This window comes from Nilaparvata lugens, chromosome Y (assembly GCF_014356525.2).
Source record: "Nilaparvata lugens isolate BPH chromosome Y, ASM1435652v1, whole genome shotgun sequence".
Taxonomy (NCBI): domain Eukaryota; kingdom Metazoa; phylum Arthropoda; class Insecta; order Hemiptera; family Delphacidae; genus Nilaparvata; species Nilaparvata lugens.
In genome coordinates, this window is record NC_052519.1 from 5084635 (window position 1) to 5109172 (window position 24538).

The 24538-nt window shown below is 36.8% G+C and overlaps 2 protein-coding genes across 2 annotated transcripts in view; both read right to left on the reverse strand.

The window, feature by feature from the left end:
• The window catches only part of LOC111052137, an 86290-nt gene that overhangs the window by 29320 nt on the left and 32432 nt on the right, over positions 1–24538 (reverse strand). Inside the window, exons 8-15 of the mRNA XM_039443429.1 lie at positions 20366–20527; positions 19974–19987; positions 16555–16792; positions 6847–6948; positions 5742–6272; positions 4673–5203; positions 1549–1678; positions 1130–1217 (exon numbers count right to left, since the gene is read on the reverse strand). Coding sequence (XP_039299363.1) covers positions 1130–1217; positions 1549–1678; positions 4673–5203; positions 5742–6272; positions 6847–6948; positions 16555–16792; positions 19974–19987; positions 20366–20527 — 1796 coding nt within the window. The remainder of the gene's footprint in view (positions 1–1129; positions 1218–1548; positions 1679–4672; positions 5204–5741; positions 6273–6846; positions 6949–16554; positions 16793–19973; positions 19988–20365; positions 20528–24538) is intronic.
• On the reverse strand, positions 16557–22891 carry LOC120355255 (breast carcinoma-amplified sequence 3-like). The gene is made up of 3 exons (XM_039443599.1): positions 22626–22891; positions 20366–20527; positions 16557–16792 (listed from the first exon to the last, which is right to left on the reverse strand). Exons 1-3 carry the CDS (start codon positions 22710–22712, stop codon positions 16643–16645), a joined length of 399 nt encoding a protein of 132 aa, XP_039299533.1. The 5' UTR covers positions 22713–22891; the 3' UTR covers positions 16557–16642.

The following is a 24538-nucleotide window of genomic DNA, read 5'->3' on the forward strand; positions in this document are numbered from 1 at the left end:
GAAGCGTGTCCCTATACAATGGAGGAATGTTGTGGTGCCTTCATACTTTGAGTTGATACAGATGCATACACTTTACATAGAAAAATGTTCATGACATGTTACATGCCACTTGAGCTCTGCTCAGATTTGTGGCTTCACGTAACAAATGACAACAATAATAATGATAATAATAATAATTTAAACTCTGATAATTATTCTTATCTGATATTTATTAATTTTTATTGCTTGTTATCTTTATGTTCACTGCCGGTTGCACATATTATTATAACTGGGATAGCAGTTGGTGATGGTTAGCCGGTCCTCCAGTGTTTATTTTAGTTTATTTTATAGTAAATTTTGGCTAACTAACTGAATTTATTAGCTGATTCATACGGTAACTTACCGTACATTTATTTATTTATTTATTCTTACAAAAATCTAGGAGTGCAACAGGCATAACAGCCCAAACGCACTCATGAATACAGGAAATAAATTATTAAAAATTATTACAGAAAAAAAAGATATATATAAATACTAGGAAAGTAATAAAAGAGAATGTTTAAAATGGTACATGTGAAAAACAGAAAAGAAAAATAGTATAATAGCTACTCTGAGAAAGAAAAGAACAATGTTGAAGGTAAATAATAAAATTTGAATTTTGATTATTCAATAAGATCAATCATAACCACATAAAATAACAACATATAACCTACGTATTACATATGGTTCTAAGAGAAGTGATAAAAGAACTAGAGAAAAAGGGATCAAAAGGGAAGTGGAAAAAATATTAAAAGTTAGTTAGTGGAAAAAGGGTGACCATGGAGAGAACAAAGAAAAGGCTATTGTGAACCAGAGTAAAATAAGAACAACAGGTCTATATTACTCTTCAATTGAAGAATGGAGACATTTTTCTCTTGAAGCTCCATTTAGACAAGGAGAAGAGATCCACCTGACCATCACAGCAGAGAAATATACGAGGAATACGATTCATTGGTGAGTAATAATGACCAACCGTGTTACATCTACAGATTGAGAACTCTTGCCGATTACGATTATTGAAGACAGGAACCTTAAAATTCAGCCTTTCCAACAGATTAGGACTGCTCACGGAACCGTTCACAAGACCATAGAGGAATAAACAAGAAAGTACCTTCCGTCTGGATGCCAAAGTCTCAAAGCCAAACATGCTGCGCAACACACCAGTTGGAAACCCCAAAGGACAAGGACGATTCTGTTTTCTACAAAATAACAATCTCAAAAATTTATTCTGAACAATTTCAATCTCATGTATCAGACCCACCTGATGGGGATCCCAAACCACCGCGCAATATTCAAGCAAGCTCCGAACAAGGCTAGGAAAGAGAGCCATCAAGCCTTCAACATCTCTAAACCTAGCCGTAGATCTCATGATGAAACCCAGCATCCCATTAGCCCTACCAACCAAAGAATGGACATGGGGAGCAAAACTCAGAGAAGAATCAAACAATACACCCAGATCCTTGAAACTATCGACTCTAGAGAGTTGAAAGCCGTTAATTCTATAATTGAAAATAGGATAATTCAGCTTACGAGTGAAGACCATAAATTTACATTTGCCAACATTGAGATCGAGGCCGTTATCCGTGCACCACCCCGAGACAAAATCCAGGTCACTTTGCAGCAGAACAGAGTCATTATGGCAATCAATCTTCCTGTAGATCTTCAAGTCATCAGCAAACATCAAACAATTGGATTGCAACTGGCAGCCAGGTAGGTCATTAATAAACATTAAGAACAACAAAGGACCCAAATTACTACCCTGAGGCACACCAGAGGAACTGACATAAGTGCTAGATTTCAAATTCAAGACAGAAACATAATTAAGACGATCACTCAGGTAGTCAGAAAAGAAACTAACAAGCTGAGGCACCAAACCAAAACTAGATAATTTGCAAACAAGCCGCTTATGACTGATTCTATCAAAAGCCTTGGAAAAGTCAGTGTATACTACATCCACTCTACCCCCAACATCAAGCGCCTCTGAAACATCAGCTGTGAACTCAAGCAAGTTAGTTGTGGTTGAGCGACCCCTCAGGAAACCATGCTGACTATTAGATAAAAAGGGACTAATATGACAAATCACACAATCATAAAGCACTCTCTCAAATACCTTAGCAAAAGGTGACAATTGAGTTATTGGGCGGAAGTTGGATATGTCATTCCTTCTTCCAGACTTAAATATGGGAATAACCTTACCAATTTTCCATCTGGTGGGGAACACTGAAGACCTCAAGGACAGATCAAAGATGAACTTCATGGGAGGACCCAGTATTTCAGCACAACCCTTTACAATAAATGGAGGAACATTGTCAGGGCCACAGCCAGAACTAGGGCTCAGATTACCTATTGCTGCCAATATTGTACTCAGGTCAATAGAACCAATTGAAAGGGAAGGGATATTAATTCCAGGATTGATGTTGCCATCGTCGACATCAGCCAAGTGTGTGTCATCAGAAAAAACTGAAGAAAAATATTGAGCAAAGCCATCCAGCAAATCATGCAAACCAAAAACCTGGTCATCCAAGTGCATACCTTCATGAGTAGAGCCATTAGCTCTCCTTGAGTTTACAAAGCCCCAAAAGCTCTTGACATCACTTTTGAAACCCAACTCCACCCTGGATATATAGTTACTATATTGCTGAGCAATCAACTGCTTGACCTGAGTTCTCAAGCTTTTAAATTGTTCCAAGTGGTATAAAGAGAAACTCTTCTTTTTAGCACACCTATCCTTCCTTTTCATTAATCCTATTATTTCAGCATTAAAGCATGGTGGATATTTAGTGCCTCCCGGCCTAACCTCCTCTTTGGCACACAATTATCAAAGCACTCATAGATGAAGTTGTAAAATATATCAACAGCTTCATCCACACCAGAAGAATTATAAATAAGTTCCCAATGACAATCTCTCAACTGAGTATAAAGCATGAGATAGTCCGCCCTCCTGAAGTCATACAGTTCAATACAATTCGAACGGGAATTAGGAAATATGGACATCATCTGAACTGTAATGACAAGCGATGGATGGTGAGCATCCTCTGGAACCAGGAAATAATCACAACGCTCGACATTAATGTCAATGCTGGAAATTCCAAGTCCAAGATACGATTATTACAATTAAGAACTGTATTACAGAGAGCCAGCTCATAAAAGTTAACGAAAGAGGCCAATCTTCTGGCAGAAGGAGAGCCCAGCTCCAAACAATCCCTATTATTGGTAAATTCAGGTAAGTTAAAATCCCCCAAAAAGTTCAACTTATCACCAATAGCTGCATAACAAGATTCCAGGTGACTCAAATAGGTATCGAAGTACTGAAAGCTAGAAGAGCAAGGAATGTAAATAGCGATTACTGTATGGCTAACACCCTCAAAGTTGATATTGACACCAAGACTCTCGTACGGATCAAGAGTTAAACAGGGACATAGATTAGAGCGAACCCTACAATTAACAGCAATCAGGACCCCACCGCCCATACCTTGTGGCCTATCTCTCCGATAAATAATATAAGAGTCGGTGAACAACTCACTGTCCATGATTCCATTACACAACCACGTCTCAGTGATAACAATAACATCATAATCAGAAGGCAGGAGTGAAGTCAGAAATGAGTGTGTCTTTGTCCTCAAACCTCTAACATTTTGATAGTGTATTGATAAATATTTATGCTGCTCATTCACTCTCTCCATGACAGTAACAATTTTTAATAAATAGAAGAAAAACAAATAGAATGATTGGATGGTAATAGTACTATTATAATTGAAAGTACAAATTAAAATAGAATAAAAACAGTTAAGATATGGAATAAGATGAACGGATAAACCCATTCCGCACTCATCACCGATAATTAAGTAAACAAAACTAAACTAAATCTAGACAAAACAACCAGAAATGAATTCCAAAATAAACCCAAAATTAAATAACTTGATAGATAGAAACTCTGTGATAACTAAGTACCCCGAACCATGTACACTCTCTCATTCTCCTTTCCTCACACACACACACACCACACACAACACACACACACAACACACACACACACACACTCACTCACTCACTCAACTCACTCACTCACTCACTCACACTCACTCACTCACACTCACTCATCACTCACTCACTCAACTCACTCACTCACTCACACACTCACACACACACACACACACACTCACACACACACACACTCACACACACACACACTCACACACACACACACGCACGCACGCACACACACACACACACACACACACACACACACACACACACACACACACACACACACACACACACACACACACACACACACACACACACACACACACACACACACACACACACACAACACACACCACACACACACACACACACACACACACACAACACACACACACACACACACACACACACACACACACACACACACGCACACACACACACAAACTCACAACCAGACATAGCTAGCGCTCAATAGAAAAATATTTAAATCATGCAGAATTCAACAAAATAAAAAAGACAAAAATTTCAGTATTTAATTATTCATTGTTAATGCAGAAGATGAAGGAAGAGGCAGTAGTAATAAACAAAATTGTAAAGCGAGAAACGAGAGAAAACTTATAGGAGTGAAAACAAGCCAGTCAAGATAACATGATAGTGATTGAATCACAGATACAGGTCCACCGTCCACAACTCTTGCCTTGATTCTTCCAGCTCGATCCACCCACAGGTATTTGATTTTAGCGGCTTTCACCAGCTGTCTGGCCTTCCCGAACAGGACTCTACGCTTTGCCGTTAACGATGCGTTGATGAATATGTGATTGGCTCCAGTCAGACCAATATCACGTGTAGTTAGAACTCCCTTATCCTTCTTCAACTGAATGAAGTCCTCCGCATCCTCCCTCCTCGTGAACTTTACTATTATCCCAGGTGTAGCTTGATTGTTGCGCTTTTTCAGTCGATGACAACAGCTGACTGCCTCGTAGCCCTTTTTAAATTTAATTGCTTTCCCTACATCCTGGAATAGCTTTTGCAAATTTTCATTTATCGCCTCGGGAACACCGTTTATTTCGATACATTCTCTACGCGAATATTGTTCCAAATCATCAAATTCACTACTGAGTTTAATCACTTTATGCTTCAATTCTACATTTTCGGAACGGAGACACTTGATAGTTTCATTCTGACTAGCGATAGTCTTCTGCAATTCTTTCAGGAGCTCATTATTACTAGAAAGATTAGCACTAATCGGAAGCAAGGAGTTTGAGATTTTTTCGTCCATTTGAACAATAAACTCTTTCAAACAGTCCGAGATCAACACTTTGACTCCATCCAAAGTCAGCGTTTCAGTCACGAAAGCATCAGTGTAATCAAATGAATCGACATTACTCACCGAAATATCTTAAGTCTCTTCATTTTAAGGCATTCATTCCATGCATGACATCAAACAGATTGTTAGAACCATTCACCTGCAGTTGCATATTCACTTTCATAACCAAAGAAACAATATTAATTATTAATAGAGACAGCCCATTAAATATGCATGCACACAATATAAAAACAAGAAATAAATAAAAAACTGATAAACAATAACAAGAATACTCAATCAAAATAGTTCACTCAAAGCACGAGATCAAACTGATTGTTCATTTTAAAGTTTATTCAATTAGAATAACCAATTATTGCGAAGTGTCAGCAAATCGAGAAAAGGGCAGCAAATCGTCGTCCGATTGAATCACAGATACAGGTCCACCGTCCACAACTCTTGCCTTGATTCTTCCAGCTCGATCCACCCACAGGTATTTGATTTTAGCGGCTTTCACCAGCTGTCTGGCCTTCCCGAACAGGACTCTACGCTTTGCCGTTAACGATGCGTTGATGAATATGTGATTGGCTCCAGTCAGACCAATATCACGTGTAGTTAGAACTCCCTTATCCTTCTTCAACTGAATGAAGTCCTCCGCATCCTCCCTCCTCGTGAACTTTACTATTATCCCAGGTGTAGCTTGATTGTTGCGCTTTTTCAGTCGATGACAACAGCTGACTGCCTCGTAGCCCTTTTTAAATTTAATTGCTTTCCCTACATCCTGGAATAGCTTTTGCAAATTTTCATTTATCGCCTCGGGAACACCGTTTATTTCGATACATTCTCTTCTCGAATATTGTTCCAAATCATCAAATTCACTACTGAGTTTAATCACTTTATGCTTCAATTCTACATTTTCGGAACGGAGATACTTGATAGTTTCATTCTGACTAGCGATAGTCTTCTGCAATTCTTTCAGGAGCTCATTATTACTAGCAAGATAAGCACTTATCGGAAGCAAGGAGTTTGAGATTTTTTCGTCCATTTGAACAATAAACTCTTTCAAATAGTCCGAGATCAACACTTTGACTCCATCCAAAGTCAGCGGTTCAGTCACGAAAGCATCAGTGTAATCAAATGAATCGACATTACTCACTGAAATATCTTAAGTCTCTTCATTTTAAGGCATTTACTACACGACCACGGCTTACCAGCGATATGTTGCAGTTCAACAGCGGTGAGATTTACACACTTAGCATGGTACATGTCATTACATTGACCATACTTGATTTTATCCTTCTCGGTCCTCGCAAGGACTACGGAGCAAATCCCGCATGCACTCATACCGTCTACCAGTGGAAGAAGTAGTTACAACGAAGAAATAGTCACTTTAACAAATTATATTTGAGTACGGAATTAGGTTAGATTTACTAGAACAACATTGAACGAGTGAAAGACGACAGGCACAAATTGAGAGATAACGAGATAACGAGAGCAAAACAAAATTCGTCCGTTCTTCACAAAGTCCGTAGACTGACTGTGTTGCCGCGTCGACTAACTGTTGCCGCGTCGAACAAGGCTATGCGCTCCCCAAACTGCACCACATTCAAACACCGGTTGGCCAGCACGATTTGGCAACGCTGCATAGTGGGAAAATGATTAAATTACCTATAAGGCTCAACTCACACTAGCTCGACTCAAATCGTACGACTCCAGTCTCTCGACCTTACAACTTTCTAGCTCATTGTCACTACTTCAGTTCCATGCTACTCCATTTCTAACCCCACTTTATTATAATTACAATGGATATATCAATCCTAATATATAATAATTTTAATTATTGTCTTATCTAAAATGATAACATAAACCCCACTTTCATTAAGTATCACGCAATTCAAGTCGCTTCTCGACCAACATGTCGAGTCGCCGCTCGACCCCGTCTCACAGTCGTCAAGTTACAGAGACTATAGTGAGGTCCACGTTATAATGGCAGTAGAGAAAAATAGGAGAACAACGTTGCTGATAAGGTATCGTCTTGTCAATGCCTTCTATAGACGATAGCTGATACAGGTATATTGATGCAATATTAACACGTTTAAAATAATAAATAATATTTTATTAAGCAAGAAATTATATTTTTCAACAATTTCATAATGAAGATGAAATATTTCGCTAATTGTGGAAATTACTACTACATTGTGGAAAGATGATCTGGGAACAGAGCAAAGCGAGATAGAGATAGCGCTATCCGCTTTGTTGAATGATGGACAAGGATAGCAATACCATTGCTAATCAAACACTGCCATTATAACGTGGACCTCACTATAGAAACGACTGGTCTGAGTGTCACCATTTGAAAACACATGCTGCGTCGCAGAGGGATTGGAGTTGCAGTCTCTTATCAACGTGAGTCGCATAAGTGTGAGTTGTGCCTTAGAACCTGGGTCCACTATCGAGCGCCAGTTGGCCAGCACGATTTGGCAACAGTGCGGAGAGGGGTAATGGGCCATATGGATAAAACCAAAGCATATGCTCATGAGCATGGAGCAAAAGGTTTTGCTCATGAGCATTAGGTTGAAACATAAGCAATTGCTCATTTTATATGAATAAGCTTTACCTTACACTCTTACCTTATGCTCCTGAACACTGGAGCAAATGCTCACGTATTTTAACGATTTCTCATCAGCTGATTCGCCTTTGTGGCCTTACTTTGTTTTTATAGCTCACGTAAGCGCTAAATATGCAAGTAGGGGACACCGCTTGTGTTTGGGTCGTCTGCTCTGTTTTCTATTTATGAATTGAGTTTAGAATTTTGAAAAAATAGCGTAAAAAATGTCATCTCTATAATAATCTTCAGCATAATCTTATAATATCAATAGCCTTCTTATAATCGTCTACACTCTCATCTTCTTAAATGCCTATTTCCTATTTTGTGATGGCTATCTTTATATCAGATAGCTTTCTTTTGTAGGAATAATGGCGATATATATCATAGTTGAATCTAAAAATAGTTTTATAGTTCTCAACCATTGGTTGTGATCGTATCTGGTATAGTTTCCTCTTCCTCATACGAATTAGTTGAGCCATTTTACAATGAGCAAAAGGTGAAAAGCTGCTCTAGACTAGACTCACCAGTTTTGAAGCATTTGCTTCAAAAGTTGAGCAAATGCTCTAGTTTATTCATACAATTTTGAGTATGAGCTTCTACTTTTGAGCAAATGCTCAAACTATTTTTTTGATGAGCATGAGCAAAAGGTTTAGCTCACGTTTATTCATAGAAAATGAAGCAAATGAATGAATAATGAATAATTTATTTGCCAAAAACACAAAATACAAAAAAACTTTACAAAAATAAATAAGTATATGCCACTGCATTTAACTGAAATACATAAATGTAAATTTATTTAATTTTCAATTATATATTTTTAATGACATTGCTAGCATAGACAATTAGTCTGTTCACTAGCAATGAGTTGAGATTAAAAAATAATAGAAAATAATAAATAATAATAATACAGTAATATATTCAGAAAAATAAATAATGATGTTCTCACATTATGCAACATTCAATATGGAGCTTTCATATTTATTTTCAAAACCCTGGACTACAGATGAGAAACTAAAAAATTTACGGATTTCATCTTTATTATATTAGTTTTCTATGAAAAATTTTATTTGAATTGCTAAAATTTTTTGTGTACATTACTTAATCACAAAATTAAAACAATATTTTGGAAAATGTTAGATTCAACCCAGTCATCAATTATTAGAGTAATAAAGTTTTTATTCATTTCATGTGTTAACAAATTTCTAGGAATTCTATTTATGAGAATATTGCAGTTGTGATCAAATTGCCTTCTGCTTACTGAGAGTCTGGAAAATCGTATTATAAATTGATTTGTAATTAGTGGTCGAGTATTGTAGCTGCATATTTGTGATAATCTTTCCATCTGATAAGAATATTTCTCAACTATTTTAAAATTAATATTTTTCAATCAATATTATAATTTCTTCGGCATTATTCAGTTCATTTAATCATTCTTTATTTTATTTTCAATCGCCTATTAAATTTGTTTTTTAAATGTGAGAATATCAACTAGTAGTTCTGTGAACAGTAGACCTCACGCAGTATTCTCATCCACAAGTAGTACCTGATTGAAACTATAGACCTTATGGAAATACAGCAATAGACTGGCTTCTCCACACATCTGTGTAATCACTTGTCAGCTGATTTATGATGAATAATTCTATAGTCTGATTTTTTAATATTGGCTCCTTTTTCCTTTTATATTATCCTTGAGATGCAAAATTTCCAAAAAACCTTGTATATACGTCGACGCGCAATTGAAAAAGGAACATACCTTTCAAATTTCATGAAAATCTATTACCGCGTTTCGCCGTAAATGCGCAACATATAAACATTTAAACATTACTTTACTTTACTTTACTTGTTCGTCACAATTACTGAACTGCATTAAGGGAGCAACGATCCCGCAGTATATGACACGTCAAAGTTTAATCTAATATCTACCATCCCTCCTATTTCAACACAACAGATCCCACATAACATACATCAATCAAACACTATTCAACAAGGAAGTCTGCTAACCTGTACAAACACAATACAATAAGGAATTCCCTGAGTGTTTTTTTGAACTCCTTCAAGCCATCAATTTCTCTTATGTGAGATGGGATTGAATTAAATATTTTCATTCCCATATAAAACGGGCCACTCTCCAGCAGGCTTAGTCTGTGATGTGGGTAAACAAAACCTCTAAATCGAGTATTATGGGGATGACTCACCTGGTTCTCATCATACATTCGTCTATTTTTAAAAACGAAGATTGCTAAATCTAATATATAAATAGCAGGAGCCGTCAGCAATCTCTTTTCTTTAAAATAAGGCCTGCAAGAGCGCATTGTATTAATCTTATAAATTATCCTAATGGCTTTCTTCTGCAGTATGAATATTCCATTATTCTCTATACTTTTTCCCAAAAAAATAACTCCATATCTCATAACTGACAGAAAATAAGCATGATATACAAAAAGAACAGTTTTTTCACTCCCTACTCTAGTCATTACTCTTAATGCGAACAAGGCTCTATTCAATTTACCAGTGACATGATAAATATGAAGCTTCCACTTCGAATCACTCTCCATCATCAGACCCAAGAATGTCGTGGAATCAGAAGTTTCAACTCTACTTTGCGTATTCAAGTTTATTCCAAAACTTTTATAGTCTCTACTGAAGGGAATTACTTTAGTTTTTTTGCAGTTCAAACTAAGACTATTCTGAACAAACCACGAATCTAATTCAGCAAGACACCTCTCAGCCTCTCTTATCAAACATTCACTGTTCCTACTGGTGATTAAAGCTGTAGTGTCGTCCGCAAAAAGAGAGAGTTTGAAATTGACGTGACTCTCGATGTCATTAACATAGACCAGGTATAAGAGGGGACCCAATATTGAACCCTGCGGTACTCCCTGAGACATAGGTAACCAAGAAGAGCTGCATGTTTCATTACCAACAGATATTGACACTCTATGGAACCTCCCCGATAAATATGACTGGAACCATGAGTATTCTTTCCCATTTACACCATAATATTTCAATTTGTGCAATAGAAGATCATGTTGAACATTATCAAAAGCTCCCGACAAGTCACAGAAAATACCCAGAGCCTGTTCAGAGTCATCCCTAGCCTTAAGTGTCCCCTGGTTAATTCCGAAAACAGCATCTTCAATGGATCTGCCCTTTCTAAATCCAAACTGTGACTTGCAAAAAAGAGAGGATTTTTCAAAAAAATTATTGAGCTGAGTATGAGAAGCCCGTTCAAAAACTTTCGAGAAAGATGAGAGCAGAGCTACTGGTCTAAAATTAGCAACATCATTCTTATCCCCCTTCTTGTACAAAGGTTTCAAAACAGCGTATTTCAACAAGTCAGGAAAATGTCCAGTATCAAAAGAGAGATTAATCAAGTATGTAAGAGGCTTAAGTATGGGATTACATGACTTTTTAATGATAAATATAGGAATGCCATCCCACCCCGCTGAACTCTTATTTTTTAAGCCTGTCATTATCCTGAGAACTTGCCCTTCCGACAATGGTTGAAATCTGAACTGTCTAATACCCCTATTATTCTCTATTCTATGTTGTCTGAATGCTTGTAGGTACTCTTTAATGTCCTCTAAGTTGCACCTATGTGCTTTGGATTTCCTGTTGAAGTGCTCATTGAAACATTCTGCAACCTGTACAGGCTCGTCAACCAAAACTCCATCCGCAAACAATTTTGGGCATTCGTTTTTGAAAGATGAATTTCCCATAGTATTCCTTATTACCTGCCAAGTAGCCTTTGTAACATTATCCGAATGCTTAATCACACTATCAAGATATTTTTTCTTGGCCAAAGTAATTGTTTTTCAATTGTTTGTCATTCAAACATTTAAACGTTCAAACATTTAAACATTCAAACATTTAGGCCGGTTACAGAGCTCGACCGACCGTCAGTGCGTATGTACCATCCTGACCGTATGCATCGATGAATCAGTTTTACACATTCAGAGCTCGACCGACCGTCAGTGCGTATGCACCATCCTGACCATACATAAGTTTTTCTGACTCACAAAATGGACGCCTTTACAGATTTTTATTGCAGCTTATTATCTTCGAAAACGAAAGATTAAAAGACGTACATATCAAGTTCACAAGATGGTCGCCCAAAGAGCATTTCAAAGGGAATTTAGTACCATTATATACATCATTGCTTGGGGTGAAGAAACATTTTTCAACTACCTCAGAATGTCCATCAGAAATTTTGATGAGTTATTTCGAGCTTGTATCACAATTGGGAATACTTGCAGTTACTTTAAGCTACGGATCAAATAAATGTAGATAATATTAATAATATATGATATTTTTCAATAAAAATTTAGAAATGATTGAAGGAATGTATAGAAATACTCTGAATTCAAATATGACAATATTAATTGAATTCACTCATTATGCTATTCAATTCAATATCAGCGGATTGTCGGACAGAGGTGTCAGCACTTTGGTTATGTTGCGATCGGTCCACTAATCAGTACAGCTGTGAAAGCTTCTATTTGTTTCAATAGACCGATGGTCTTCGTACGCTGTATAAAACGCATGGTCCTGACCGTGCGCATGCCGTGCCGTCAGTCCTGCTCTGTACGGATACATGGAATATATATGGAAAAGACAAGCGCGACTGACGTACGCACTGACGGTCGGTCGAGCTCTGCAACCGGCCTTAAACATTAAAAGAAATGCAAAACCGTCGACTTGAATCTTAGACCTCACTTCGCTCGGTCAATAAAAAATATTGAAACCCTACCTTATAGAAATAGGCACGGCCAGAGATCTGTGTAATGCAGGTAATGAATTGCAGCCACTTGTCAGCTGATTGATTATGGATAATTTTATATTTTTACTGATTGATCCTATCTTTAAAGTGAATGATTATATTTATATAATATAGTGTATCAGATTATGGAGGAATTCCTTTTCTTTTCATATTATCCTTGAAATGCAAAATTTCAAAACCTGTGTACACATCGACGCGCAGTTGAAAAAGGAATATTCCTGACAAATCTCATAGAATTCTATCAACGCATTTGGCCGTAATCGCGTTACATACAGACAGACAGAAGCAAATCGAGTTGAAACATAGACCTCACTACTTTCGGTCAATTTTTTTTTCTATAGCTCTACAGCCAATTGTGGGCTTTGGCCTCCTCCACAACATTCCTCCAAACGTTTCTATCCATTATAAATCCTCTCCATCCTCTATAACCCATCCTTATCAAATCATCCTTTATCTCATCTTCCCATCGTATTCTTGGTCTGCCTTGTTTTCTTCTTGAGTGAAGCTTCTCTTTAAGCACTATTTTTGGCATTCTGGTTTCATCCATCCTATAAATATGTCCGAATCACCATAGTCTCTGTGCCTTTATGAAGCGTACTATACTACGGCCTTTTATTAATAGTTCAAGTTCAGCATTGGTTCTCCTTCTCCACTCTTCTCCTTCTTTAACAGGACCGTACACTTTTCTAAGCACCTTTCGTTCAAATACACTCTTAAATTATGTTGGTCTTCCTTAGTCAAAGTCAGAGCCATAGGTAACTACAGGTCTTATAAGGGTTTCATAAATCTTAAGCTTGCTGCTTCCACTGATGAGCCTGTTCTTTAGAAGCTTCATGTTGCTGTAGTATGCTCTATTTCCCGACAATATTATTTGATGGATACTGGTGCTCATCATATTCTGATTATTCAATTCAACACCCAGATAGCTGAAGTTTTTCACTCCCTCAAACAACCTATTATCCATTCTCAGACTCAGTGGAACCCTTCGCGCTTGACTTCTTGATATTTTCATGTATTTTGTTTTATTTTCATTGACTAGGAGACCAATCTTTTGTGCTTCTCTTTCGAGTAATTTATACGTGTCCTGGAGGATATCTTTTCTTCTGGCAATTATGGCTACGTCATCGGCATAAGCACATACTTGATACATTTTATGAAAAATGCTGCCTCTCTTGTCAATGACGTCTATCACACGATGTAATGCAACATTGAATAGGAGTGCTGACAGTCCGTCACCTTGCTTTACGCCAGTATTCAACTCAAACTTTCTACTTTTTCTAGATCCAACTTTTATCATGGCCGTACCCTTGTTCATTGACATTTTGGCAAGTTTTATCAACTTCTTCGGTAAGCCATAATGCTCTAGTACTTTCCATAACTCACCCCTTATTATACTATCGAAGGCTTGTTTAAAATCGATGAATAAAATGTGTAGGTCGAGGTCATGCTCATAGAACTTTTCTGTGATCTGTCTTAATGTAAAGATTTGAAGTTCGGTCAATTACTGTCGATAAATGTCGATTATTAGGGCGAGGCCACACGAACATTTTTTCAGGTGTTTTCAGACGAGTCGGCAGAGCAGGAAGCTTTCGAAAGAGGCTGTTGCTTGAAAGGCCTTACTATTCTGTGGATGAATTTCTGCAGGAGTAATATGTTCAAGGAAAAGTTCATTGTCTTTGATTCAACCCCAGGCCCTTGCACATTGGTACTTATGACTGACTGCGTTTAAAAAAAATATATATTTCATGTGACTAATGTATAGTTACAGTAATTTATCATTTTGGTTGTCATGTGTTGAGAAATCGTCTCCAGTTTGCTCTTTAAGGACACATCCTCTGTCTTATCATCAGATGTTTGGGATGCAATTGTAAATTGAATTTAATAATAATGATGGAGAAACAAGATAAAATTAGTGAAATTACGAATTTAATCTAAGCCAAGGTCTATAGAAACCAGGTCAAGACCCCTGTGTTCCTTATGGAGCGGCAATTTTGTCTTGGTTTTTTTTGGCGGCACATTTCAAAATTTAATCTAATTCAACTTACTCGTAACAAAATCATACATTATGCATTTTAAAAACAATATTATGGTTCAGATAATATGTAAAATTTCAATAATAAATGGTTCAATAATTTATTTATTATTAAAAATTCTTCTTATCCTTTTAACATATAGATGTTATGATTCATGAGGCATTGGAACAAGAGGCTAACCTCAAAAACAGTTGAAATTTCCCAATCAATTGAATCTAAAAATCAACAATTCAGTTACTAGTTGGAATCTGAATACTATTATTCTGTCAGAAGAATTAATTTTACAATTCCAAGCCGAAAAATATCCGATTTTTTGAAAGAAAATTACTAATATTTTTTTTCAATTCAATTGAATTCACAATACAAGACACAAGATACATTTACATAGACAACATAATCTAAAAACAAATTTGTGAATATTTTTTCCCATATAGACGGATCTGTGTGTGGGAAAACGTGTGTTATGTGTTAAGCTACAACGATAACAGCTGATAAACAAGCTTGAAAATCTGGTGTGGCGCACTCACACAACTTTCCTTGCCGTTATGAAAATTGATCAACTGACGCTAGGGTTCTCGCGCATATCAAATCTACTATTCTAAGATCTGAGACAGCTGGTGACAGGACAATAGCGCTGCAGACACACGAAGTCTGCTATCTCTTCATAGTGAATGATTTAATAGAATCAACAATAATTTGCAATTGAATAATCACATTTTCTCGAATTTGAAGCTTATTTTCAATTTTAGGTGAAAATGTTACTGAACATTAATTGTAGAGATTTTCATGCTCAATCTACTCCACTTGATTTTTTTTGTTTCAATTGTATCTGAAGCCTGATAATTGGGAATCTATCTGCATTGATGGGGCGGAGCTCCTGAAATTTTTACAGATATGGGACTTGTGGCAGTTGATAGAGCTTATCGATGCCTATTTTAGGAGTGAATTTGATCAAAATCGTTGGAGCCGTCTCCGAGAAAATCACGAAAACTCCTGTTTTTGGCAACATTTTCGCCATTTTAGCCGCCATCTTGAATTGCATTTGATCGAAATTGTTCGTGTCGGATCCTTATAGTGTAACGACCTTAAGTTCCAAATTACAAGTCATTCCGTTGATTGGGAGATGAGATATCGTGTACACAGACGCACATACACTCACACACACACACACACACACACACACACACACACACACACACACACACACACACACACACACACACACACACACACACACACACACACACACACATACAGACCAATACCCAAAAACCACTTTTTTGGACTCAGGGAACGTATAGAAATTTAAAAATTGGGGTACCTTAATTTTTTTCGGAAAGCAATACTTTCCTTACCTATGGTTATAGGGCAAGGATAGTAAAAATTTGTGAACTAGAACAACACAAAATGGCCGTTTTGCAATACATCAGGGGATCGTGTAATGACCTGTATTTATTGATCTTGATTTAAGCTTAGACCAGTTATAGAATAGACACGCCCCATTGTATACTCATACTGAAAGTCGATGAAGCCAACATCTACTGCCATGTCACCCCATCGTGACGTCACCATTGTAAAGAAAACTTATCTGTAGAGTTTGTTTACATTGTTTTCCATAGCAGATTGTGTCTATTTCAGCTGGAGCGCAGCGGGAGTTTACAATTTTTATGAATGATAATTCACTTCCATCTGAATTAGACACAATCTGAAAGATTTCTATCCGATGCTGACGTCACGATGGGGCGATATGGCAGTAGATGTTGGCTTCAGAGGCTAGACTTCCCAGCGTGTCTATTCTATAATTGGTCTAAGGATTTAAGCTCACCTGATCACCAGCTTGCAGCGAAATGAAGCTACATGTTGAAAAGTGGGGCGGAGGGCCCGAATTGTCCACTAGTGCAATGAGAGGCCGCTTATGCGCGAACGGATCCGAGAGGGGAGGAAGAGGAGGAGGTGGTGTAGGCGGAGGAGTGAGGAGAGGGGAGAAAGCGGAGTGTGCGCACAACGCGTTGATTCCATGAGAGAACTTCAACCGCTTCTCCACTCGACCCAATGCTCCACACCTGTTTGAAAAATTCAATAATTTGATCAAACAATCAAAGAAAATCATAGGTTTAGAATAGAGTAAATGGTATTGCTATCCTTGTCTTTCATTCAACAAAGCGGATAGCGCTATCTCTTTCTCGCTTTGCTCTGTTGCCAGATCATCTTTCCACAATGTAGAATTAATAATTAATTGAATAATTACTCCTACTGGCGAACAAGTGTTTCACTTATGCCAGTAGTTCTTCACCTCCAGCCGTATTTTACAGATAGATGATAATTATAGATATTTAGAATAATAATTATTGTTTTTTTCTGATTGTCACATCTTTGTACTGTTTTTGTGTTTTGGTGAAATAAATTGAATTGAATTGAAAAAATTGATAAAATTATTAAAATTATCTTGTCGATAAGCATCTACGCTGGTCACCTCAGATTAGCTACCTTTGTAGAAGTATTTCATATTTGAGAAATAAGCTTTATAATAAAGTTCCAAGAGGATGGTTGATAAAGAAGCCTAAAATAAAAGAACTCCATACCTGGGTGAAAGAAAATTATTTTTATTCAATTAATGATTTGGTTTGATATTGATTAATGTTGTATGAATTTAAAATTCAGCTTTATGTATATCTTTAATTATTGTTATTTCTTAGAATGCAATATTGAGTTGGTTGAATGTTAATTATTGTAAGCCTATATTATAATATTTTATATATTAATATAATAAATATAATATATAATATAATATATATCAATGTACAAGTGAATAAGATATATTAAGACTCCACGTCGGTGTACAAGTTTTCTTTTGCCGACGTGTAGCACAAAGTTGTTTTCCTTTTTGTTGTATTCTGTATATATTTTTTGTGCAATAAACGATTTGATTTGAAAATACCATCTTATTTATGAAATTCATTATGGAATTATTGAAAAAGATCATTTCTTACTTAATAAAATATAATTGATTTTTTTAAAGGAGAATGAACAGTTAATATTACATCAATAAACCGGTATCAGCTACCGTCTATAGAAGGAATTGCAAGAGTATCGGCAACGTTGTTCTGCTATCTTTCTCCACTGCCATTATAACGTGGACCGCACTATAGCAACTTGAGATTTGAAGGGTCCATTTTATCGGGTGAACTAAGGATACCTTGGCTGTTATTGTTTGTTGTCTTTCTTAAATATCATGTTTTCCAAATAGAATAGAATTTATTGCTTCTCATAAACAACAGTACAATATTACAAGAAAAAACAAAACAAAGATATTAAGTTATTATCCATATTACTATTCAATTATTATTTCAAGTAATGCATTCATGTACACTATAGATTGTATGACTTGAACATTGAGATAGATTCTACATGAATCAACATCCAGTGAGACTCGTTGAAAATACATTGATAGTGTGCTATAGTGAGGAGGTCCACATTATAATGGCATACTTTCTGAGTAGCTTTCTACCAATTGTTATTTCAATCTTTTCATCATTTTACAGATGGAATTAAATAGAGAATGCATTTATTCAAATGCTAATTAATATATAAATATTATTTAACGAAAATCCTAAATAAATGCTGTAAATCACCCCGAAGACTTCTGCTACTGCAGACATTGACAACAGGGTTAACAGCTAGATGGATATTCGATGAGAACTACTATTCAAAAATTAGTTGCCAGCCCGGGAATCGAACCCGGTACCTCCCAATTGCCAGTCAGGAATGCTTACCATTACACCAAACTGACAATCTCTGGATAGCAGCGCTCATTTTATAAGGAGCCATAGCGGCCAACCTTTTTAATCTTTTCACCATTAATAGACTATTTGGCTGATTTCTAAAGCTGCGTACACATATACGCTCTTCCAACCCGCACCGAGCACGCTCCTCCCTCGTACCGCCCTCGTTCCTCCATCGAACCACAGTCGCGCCGCCCACGCACCCATCATGAACGTTACGGAAGATGTTAGATCTTCTCGCGTTCCCCGGTCGAACGACTGTTGCTCCCCGGTCGATCATCAATCGCTCTGCTGGAGTGACGTTCGGTTGCGGAGCAGAGCGAAAGTCTGTACGCACCTTAAGGGTACAAACACACTGAAGGCGGGGTGGAGCGTGGCGTGGTGTGATCAGAGCGTTCATGATACACACAGGAAGCGTCTGAGCATCAAGCGTCAATGGCCTAGAAAATGACGTTCAAAGTACATTATTATGTACAACAGTAGACTAGACTGGCACTCGCACTGTGACGCTCCGCTTGTAGACGCTCCGAAAAAACCCAGCTTGTTCCAAAGTTTGACGCCCCGCTTCGCGAGTAGACGCTTCCAATGTGTTGCATCTTATTACTTAACTGATACTGTTCACGACGCGCTCCACCCCGCCTTCAGTGTGTTTTGTACCCTAACCTTACAACAAGTCAGCAATATGAAACTTTGCTTGACTAGTCGTAGTAGAAATAATAGTGTGTACGGTCGTAGATAAAATAGTATAATACTGTTTCATATGGTCTTTAAAGCACTCGTGAGATGTTCAAGACTCGCTCACTTTTGTCTTGAATGAATGAATGAATTTATTTTGCCAAAAACAAAATACAAAAAGCTTTACAAAGAATAAATATGAGTATATGCTACTGCACTTAAACCAAGATACATACATTTATTTAATTAGATATAATAACGAAATGATATCCTTTATATTATAAAAATAATAGTTATAAAATGAAGATTTAATTTATGTTCACATGCATAAGTACAGTAGGTGAGGCAAAAGGGAGATTCCTTGTGTGCCAGTGTCAGTCGTAAATCAGCTTAATCAGGGATTAATCTTAGGAGGGCCGTCCACTGGAACCGATCACGTCCGAACTAGCATCGGCCGAAAACTACCGAACGATCCCCCAACAAAGAAAGCTATAGAAGCTCGTCCATTGCAACAGGTTCATACATCCGTGCACGGCCGATCAATTTTTCGATCCGAATTGAATGGGATTTCCGGCTCTATCCGGCCGAAGTCGTGCTGAGACAACAACATCCTAACCTCAAAATTGTTTCACAGTCTTGTCTCTTTTTGTTTTTTTTTAACTTGTTCTGTTTTATAAAGTTTTAACTATGAACAATGAAAAGTTGATAAGCTTGTTTGAAGAGAATGTTTCATTGTGGGATATGCGAGACATCGTGATGTTCAAAGGAATCTGTAGACAAAGATTACTGAACAAATAGGATCTGAAAGTAAGATTATTGTGATTAGTGACTAATTTAGTGGATATTTGTTTAATCAATTTTCAAAATCTCAATATAATAATTTTTTATGAAAAATGTTGGTGGCTATGATAGTAGTTATTTCAATATTTATTCAATATTCAATAGATCAGCCAACTACTGAACCAGACTGACGTAAACGGTTCCAATGGACGACCATATTCGGCCGAATTAACGGCCGGCAGATTCGTCCGATCCAACGGCCGAACGGATCGATTGAATACGGTTCCAGTGGACGGTTAGCCCTAACTCTACATCTAACTCGTGCGTTAAAGACCTTCATTATAAAAATGTAAATGTTGTGTAAACTACTATTAGAGTTGAAATGAATGAGAAACTAACCTGTACGCCATTGCTATAACCGAGCACCAATAGCAGAGGTGGAGTTGAATCACAATCCTCACCAGCCTCGGGATAAAGTGATGGATCGTTATAATCGGCTTGCTCGAATCTGGCCCGTACTACGCTTTCCCTAGAGTCGCCTGGCAGAACACTTGAGTAAGCCTGCAATTATTCAAACATTTTTTTACGGCACAAATGACAAAAATGATGTGTAATTTTTTAAACATTGATAGATACAATATAATTCTTGACTATGAATGATGGGGAAGGACCAACAGGTTCAAAGCCCAAAACTGTTCCTTTCCCAAGCTTGGATAGAAATTGTCCAAAAATAGGTTATGTTTACACTTCATAAGTTTTGTCCAATTTTGAGTCTAAAATATACATAAACTAGCATAATTTGGGTTGACATTAGTTGATAAAATAAGAAGGCAATCCTTGTGCTATTTTCTTCAAAATTTAGACAAATGATCGACACAGTCCAAGATAAAGTTAGTTTTTCACGTAAAATTCCTATACAATTTTAGTTTAGAAATTATTCTTCCAGATCATGGAATATTTGTAGAATATAAACAACCCAAGCATTCAGGGTCGTAGAACTCGAAACGCTATAAATTTAGAATATGCAGGCGAAAAATCAGCAGCAAGGAGATTCAATTCCCAGCACAAGCTGCATTCAACTATAACTAAAAATACAAACTGCTGCCACAAAGTAGAAGGAATTTTTCTTCTCCTCTTTCGCCTCTGTGCTGATGCACAACTAACTAAGCACATAAGAAGTCCGTAAAGATATAAATGTAAATACTGATTGTTGTATAATTTTCATAAAAATATAGTGCATCAGATGAAGCTAAGGCTGAGCACATCTGAGGAGGCGCGGCTTGGTGATACAAAGTGTTTTAATGAAGATTGCCTTATCACACCGTTCCACGCCATGCCCGATTCAGTGTGAGTTCTTCCATTTAAACCATGAAGCACCTGGATGCAAAATACCGCACCGCGCCTCCTCAGGTGTGCATCCAGCTAAAGTTTGTCATGAGGTGCATTAATTATTTGGCGGTACGAAGTTCGCCGGGCCAGCTAGTGTATAAATAAATATCTAGTCTTTTTATCCAGTATGTATATCAACCACAATATTGATTCATACAATAAGTACATCATCAAAATGATTGGGAGAGGAAGAATAAGGTAACCTTGTGCTATTCCTCTTCCGAATTTAGATAAGGTTACACATAGTCCGAAATAGGTCAAGTCTTATTATATTACCTTCATAACTACTAAGAAAGTGAAATAGGCTGTTACATGAAGCTGGCCAGAGGGTGATTGCATACAGAGAACGGTCAGTAGTCTTAGGAGGCTATGGATATCCATATATTTCTATAAATATATTTATACCCTACTAAAACCGCTGAAACTAGCAAGGCTCTATGTGTGAAAGAGATATTATAAGTAGAGGAAAAATCTGGAATCTGGGAAAATAACTTGTCACCACTCGTGCAAGTCATTAAATTGCATCAACCATTCTTCATCCAGGGGTTAGAATCCCGTCCCGGCAAGATATTTTTCTGGGCCCCCTACTCACAGATTTGTATTTTGTGACTATCAAACTATGTATGACTATAGTGTTTGGGCTTACGACTTGATCTAACCCGGAATGCCTTGTCATTGTAAATTGATCAGGTACGACCTGAAAACTAAAATATCAACTTTTTTTCAGATATACGTAGAATCTTTTCAAAATGAATAATGTTATTACAAATAACATTTTGAATATAGCCTATTGTTGTACTTTTATTATTATCCTAAGCTTTCAAATTAAAAATGTAATTTGGTTACAGATTTTCTGCCAGATTCTAGTCTTAATTTTTTTTTTGCGACTTACCATAGTTTCATTAGTTTAAAAAAATATGAATCACAGCAAAGTAACAGATATTACAAAATAATTATGGCATCTTGATTTGATATAATCTAAAATATATTTTTTGTCAGAATGTGAAAATATCAATAATTTGATGCTTACTTAGCAGAAACAAGACAAAACAATGTCTAGTCGAAGCTCGGCAAGAGAAGTAAAATTCTAAAAAGTCTTGGCACAAGTTTTGAAATGTTGACAGAAGAATCATTGAAAAAAATACTGACCTATGGTAAATAGGAAAATGAAAGTAGAAATTTTTGAGCAAGAATCTGTACTGAATTGCCAATTGAAGTTGATAATGTTCAGTATTATCTACGTCTAAATGCTATTAAAAATAAATATTACCTGAGGTATAACTTCATGAATGAATCCAGCAACACTGTCAATAATGGAAGGGTCACTCACGGGTTGAGGAAGGACGACAGACGACATGGCCCGTACTACCTTTTCGAGATAATCTTCGAGGCGAATCAGCTGACATTATAGATGAATTTATTAACCTGACGACAATAACAACACAATGAAATGCCAATTCAAACTAAGAGCGTACATACTAGCAATTCCAAATTCACACAACACGAATTGTAATGAGTTTTGCAATTAAAATAAAGTTGCACTGAAAGTTATTTCGACCTTGAACTATCAAGCACAGGTAAACAAAGGCTTGACAAAACACAACAATTTGCGTCGTTGTATCTAAACAAAGTAATCAAGTATTTTCGTTGATTACATTTTACAAACGATAATCTAATTTGCTACAGTTTTAATCATCAGTTTCTTTAGGGATAAATTGAGGACAGAAATGTTGAATTGATTTCAGTAGTAGGTACAGTACGGTACTCCACTTAGTACATTTTTAATTTATTTAATAAACGTCATGATACTATTATTAAAGTATTTTTCATCAATTGTTATATTTGGCCAGTTATTTTCAAATGTTTTTTGTGTTCAAAATATTCTTTTGATAGTAGTAGATGATCTTCGACCAGCTTTAGGCTGCTACAATGACAAAAATGCCTATACTCCTCACATTGACGAGTTAGCTGCAAATAGTTATGTATTTACCAGAGCATTTGCTCAGGTAGGTCTCTGAATTATTTCTTTGAGGAATGAAATGGAATGTAGACTAACCAAAGCATCTTGGGCACTATTTACTGGAATTTTAAGCCGTAGAATACCATACGATACCGCGATACCGTACTTATTTAGGGGTAAAATGTAGAAAATGTATACTTCTTAGTTGAAACATTGTCTCCGCTAATTTTTATAGGTCTATGAATTCGATGGACTTTTAGGGTCCTTGCTTAAAACTTCAATAATAATAATTATTGTGTTAGAAATAGGTAGGTGCTGAAGTTTTTCGTATCTACTGCAGTATCTAAGGGTGTGATCAAATTGAATGCGTAACTTGCAAGTTAGTGCAAGTGCACGTCAGATCATGCATGAGCCAAAGACCAAAAACTGGAAAGTGTCAGTAAAAAACACGTTTTGACTTGCGTGTAGCTGCTCACACTGAACGCAACCAGCAAGTGCATGCGTTCAGTGTGAGTGTTCCTATTGCTTTTTCTATATTTTGTTTCTCACCGGCGAGCTTGGCCATGCATGTCCAACGCGTGCACTTGCACATATAATGCATCCAATGTTATCATACGGTACCTTATAACTTGTATTATGAAGACCAGCAGTACAGAAAACTGTAAATATTTAAGCCTGTTGTATATTTAGAAATACATCATATGCAGAATACATTTATTGGACGTCTCCTCGGACAAATGACCGAAGAAGTAAAAGTAAAGGACTGCCGCTATGCATGAATAAGGACCAGACCACATCAAGCGTTTTTTTCAGGCGCCAACCCAATCAGTCATTGGGAGAGCTTTCTGCTCTGCCGACTCCCAAAACTCCATCTGAAAACGCCTAATATGTACTGGCCCTAAGTTGAATGTCAACTTTTGTGTTGTCTTGAGTTTATTTTATACTCTATTGATATAATTATAACCAATTTTTTACTTTCCTTGCCCTATTAGGTACCATAGGTAAGGAAAGTATTGCTCTCCGAAAAAAAATTAAGGTACCCCAATTTCTATACCTTTCAAGGTCCCCTGAGTCCAAAAAAGTGGTTTTTGGGTATTGGTCTGTGTGTGTGTGTATGAGTGTATGTGCGTCTGTGTACACGATATCTTCTCCCAATAAACGGAATGACTTGAAATTAGGAACTTGAGGTCCTTACAATATAAGGATCCGACACGAACAATTTC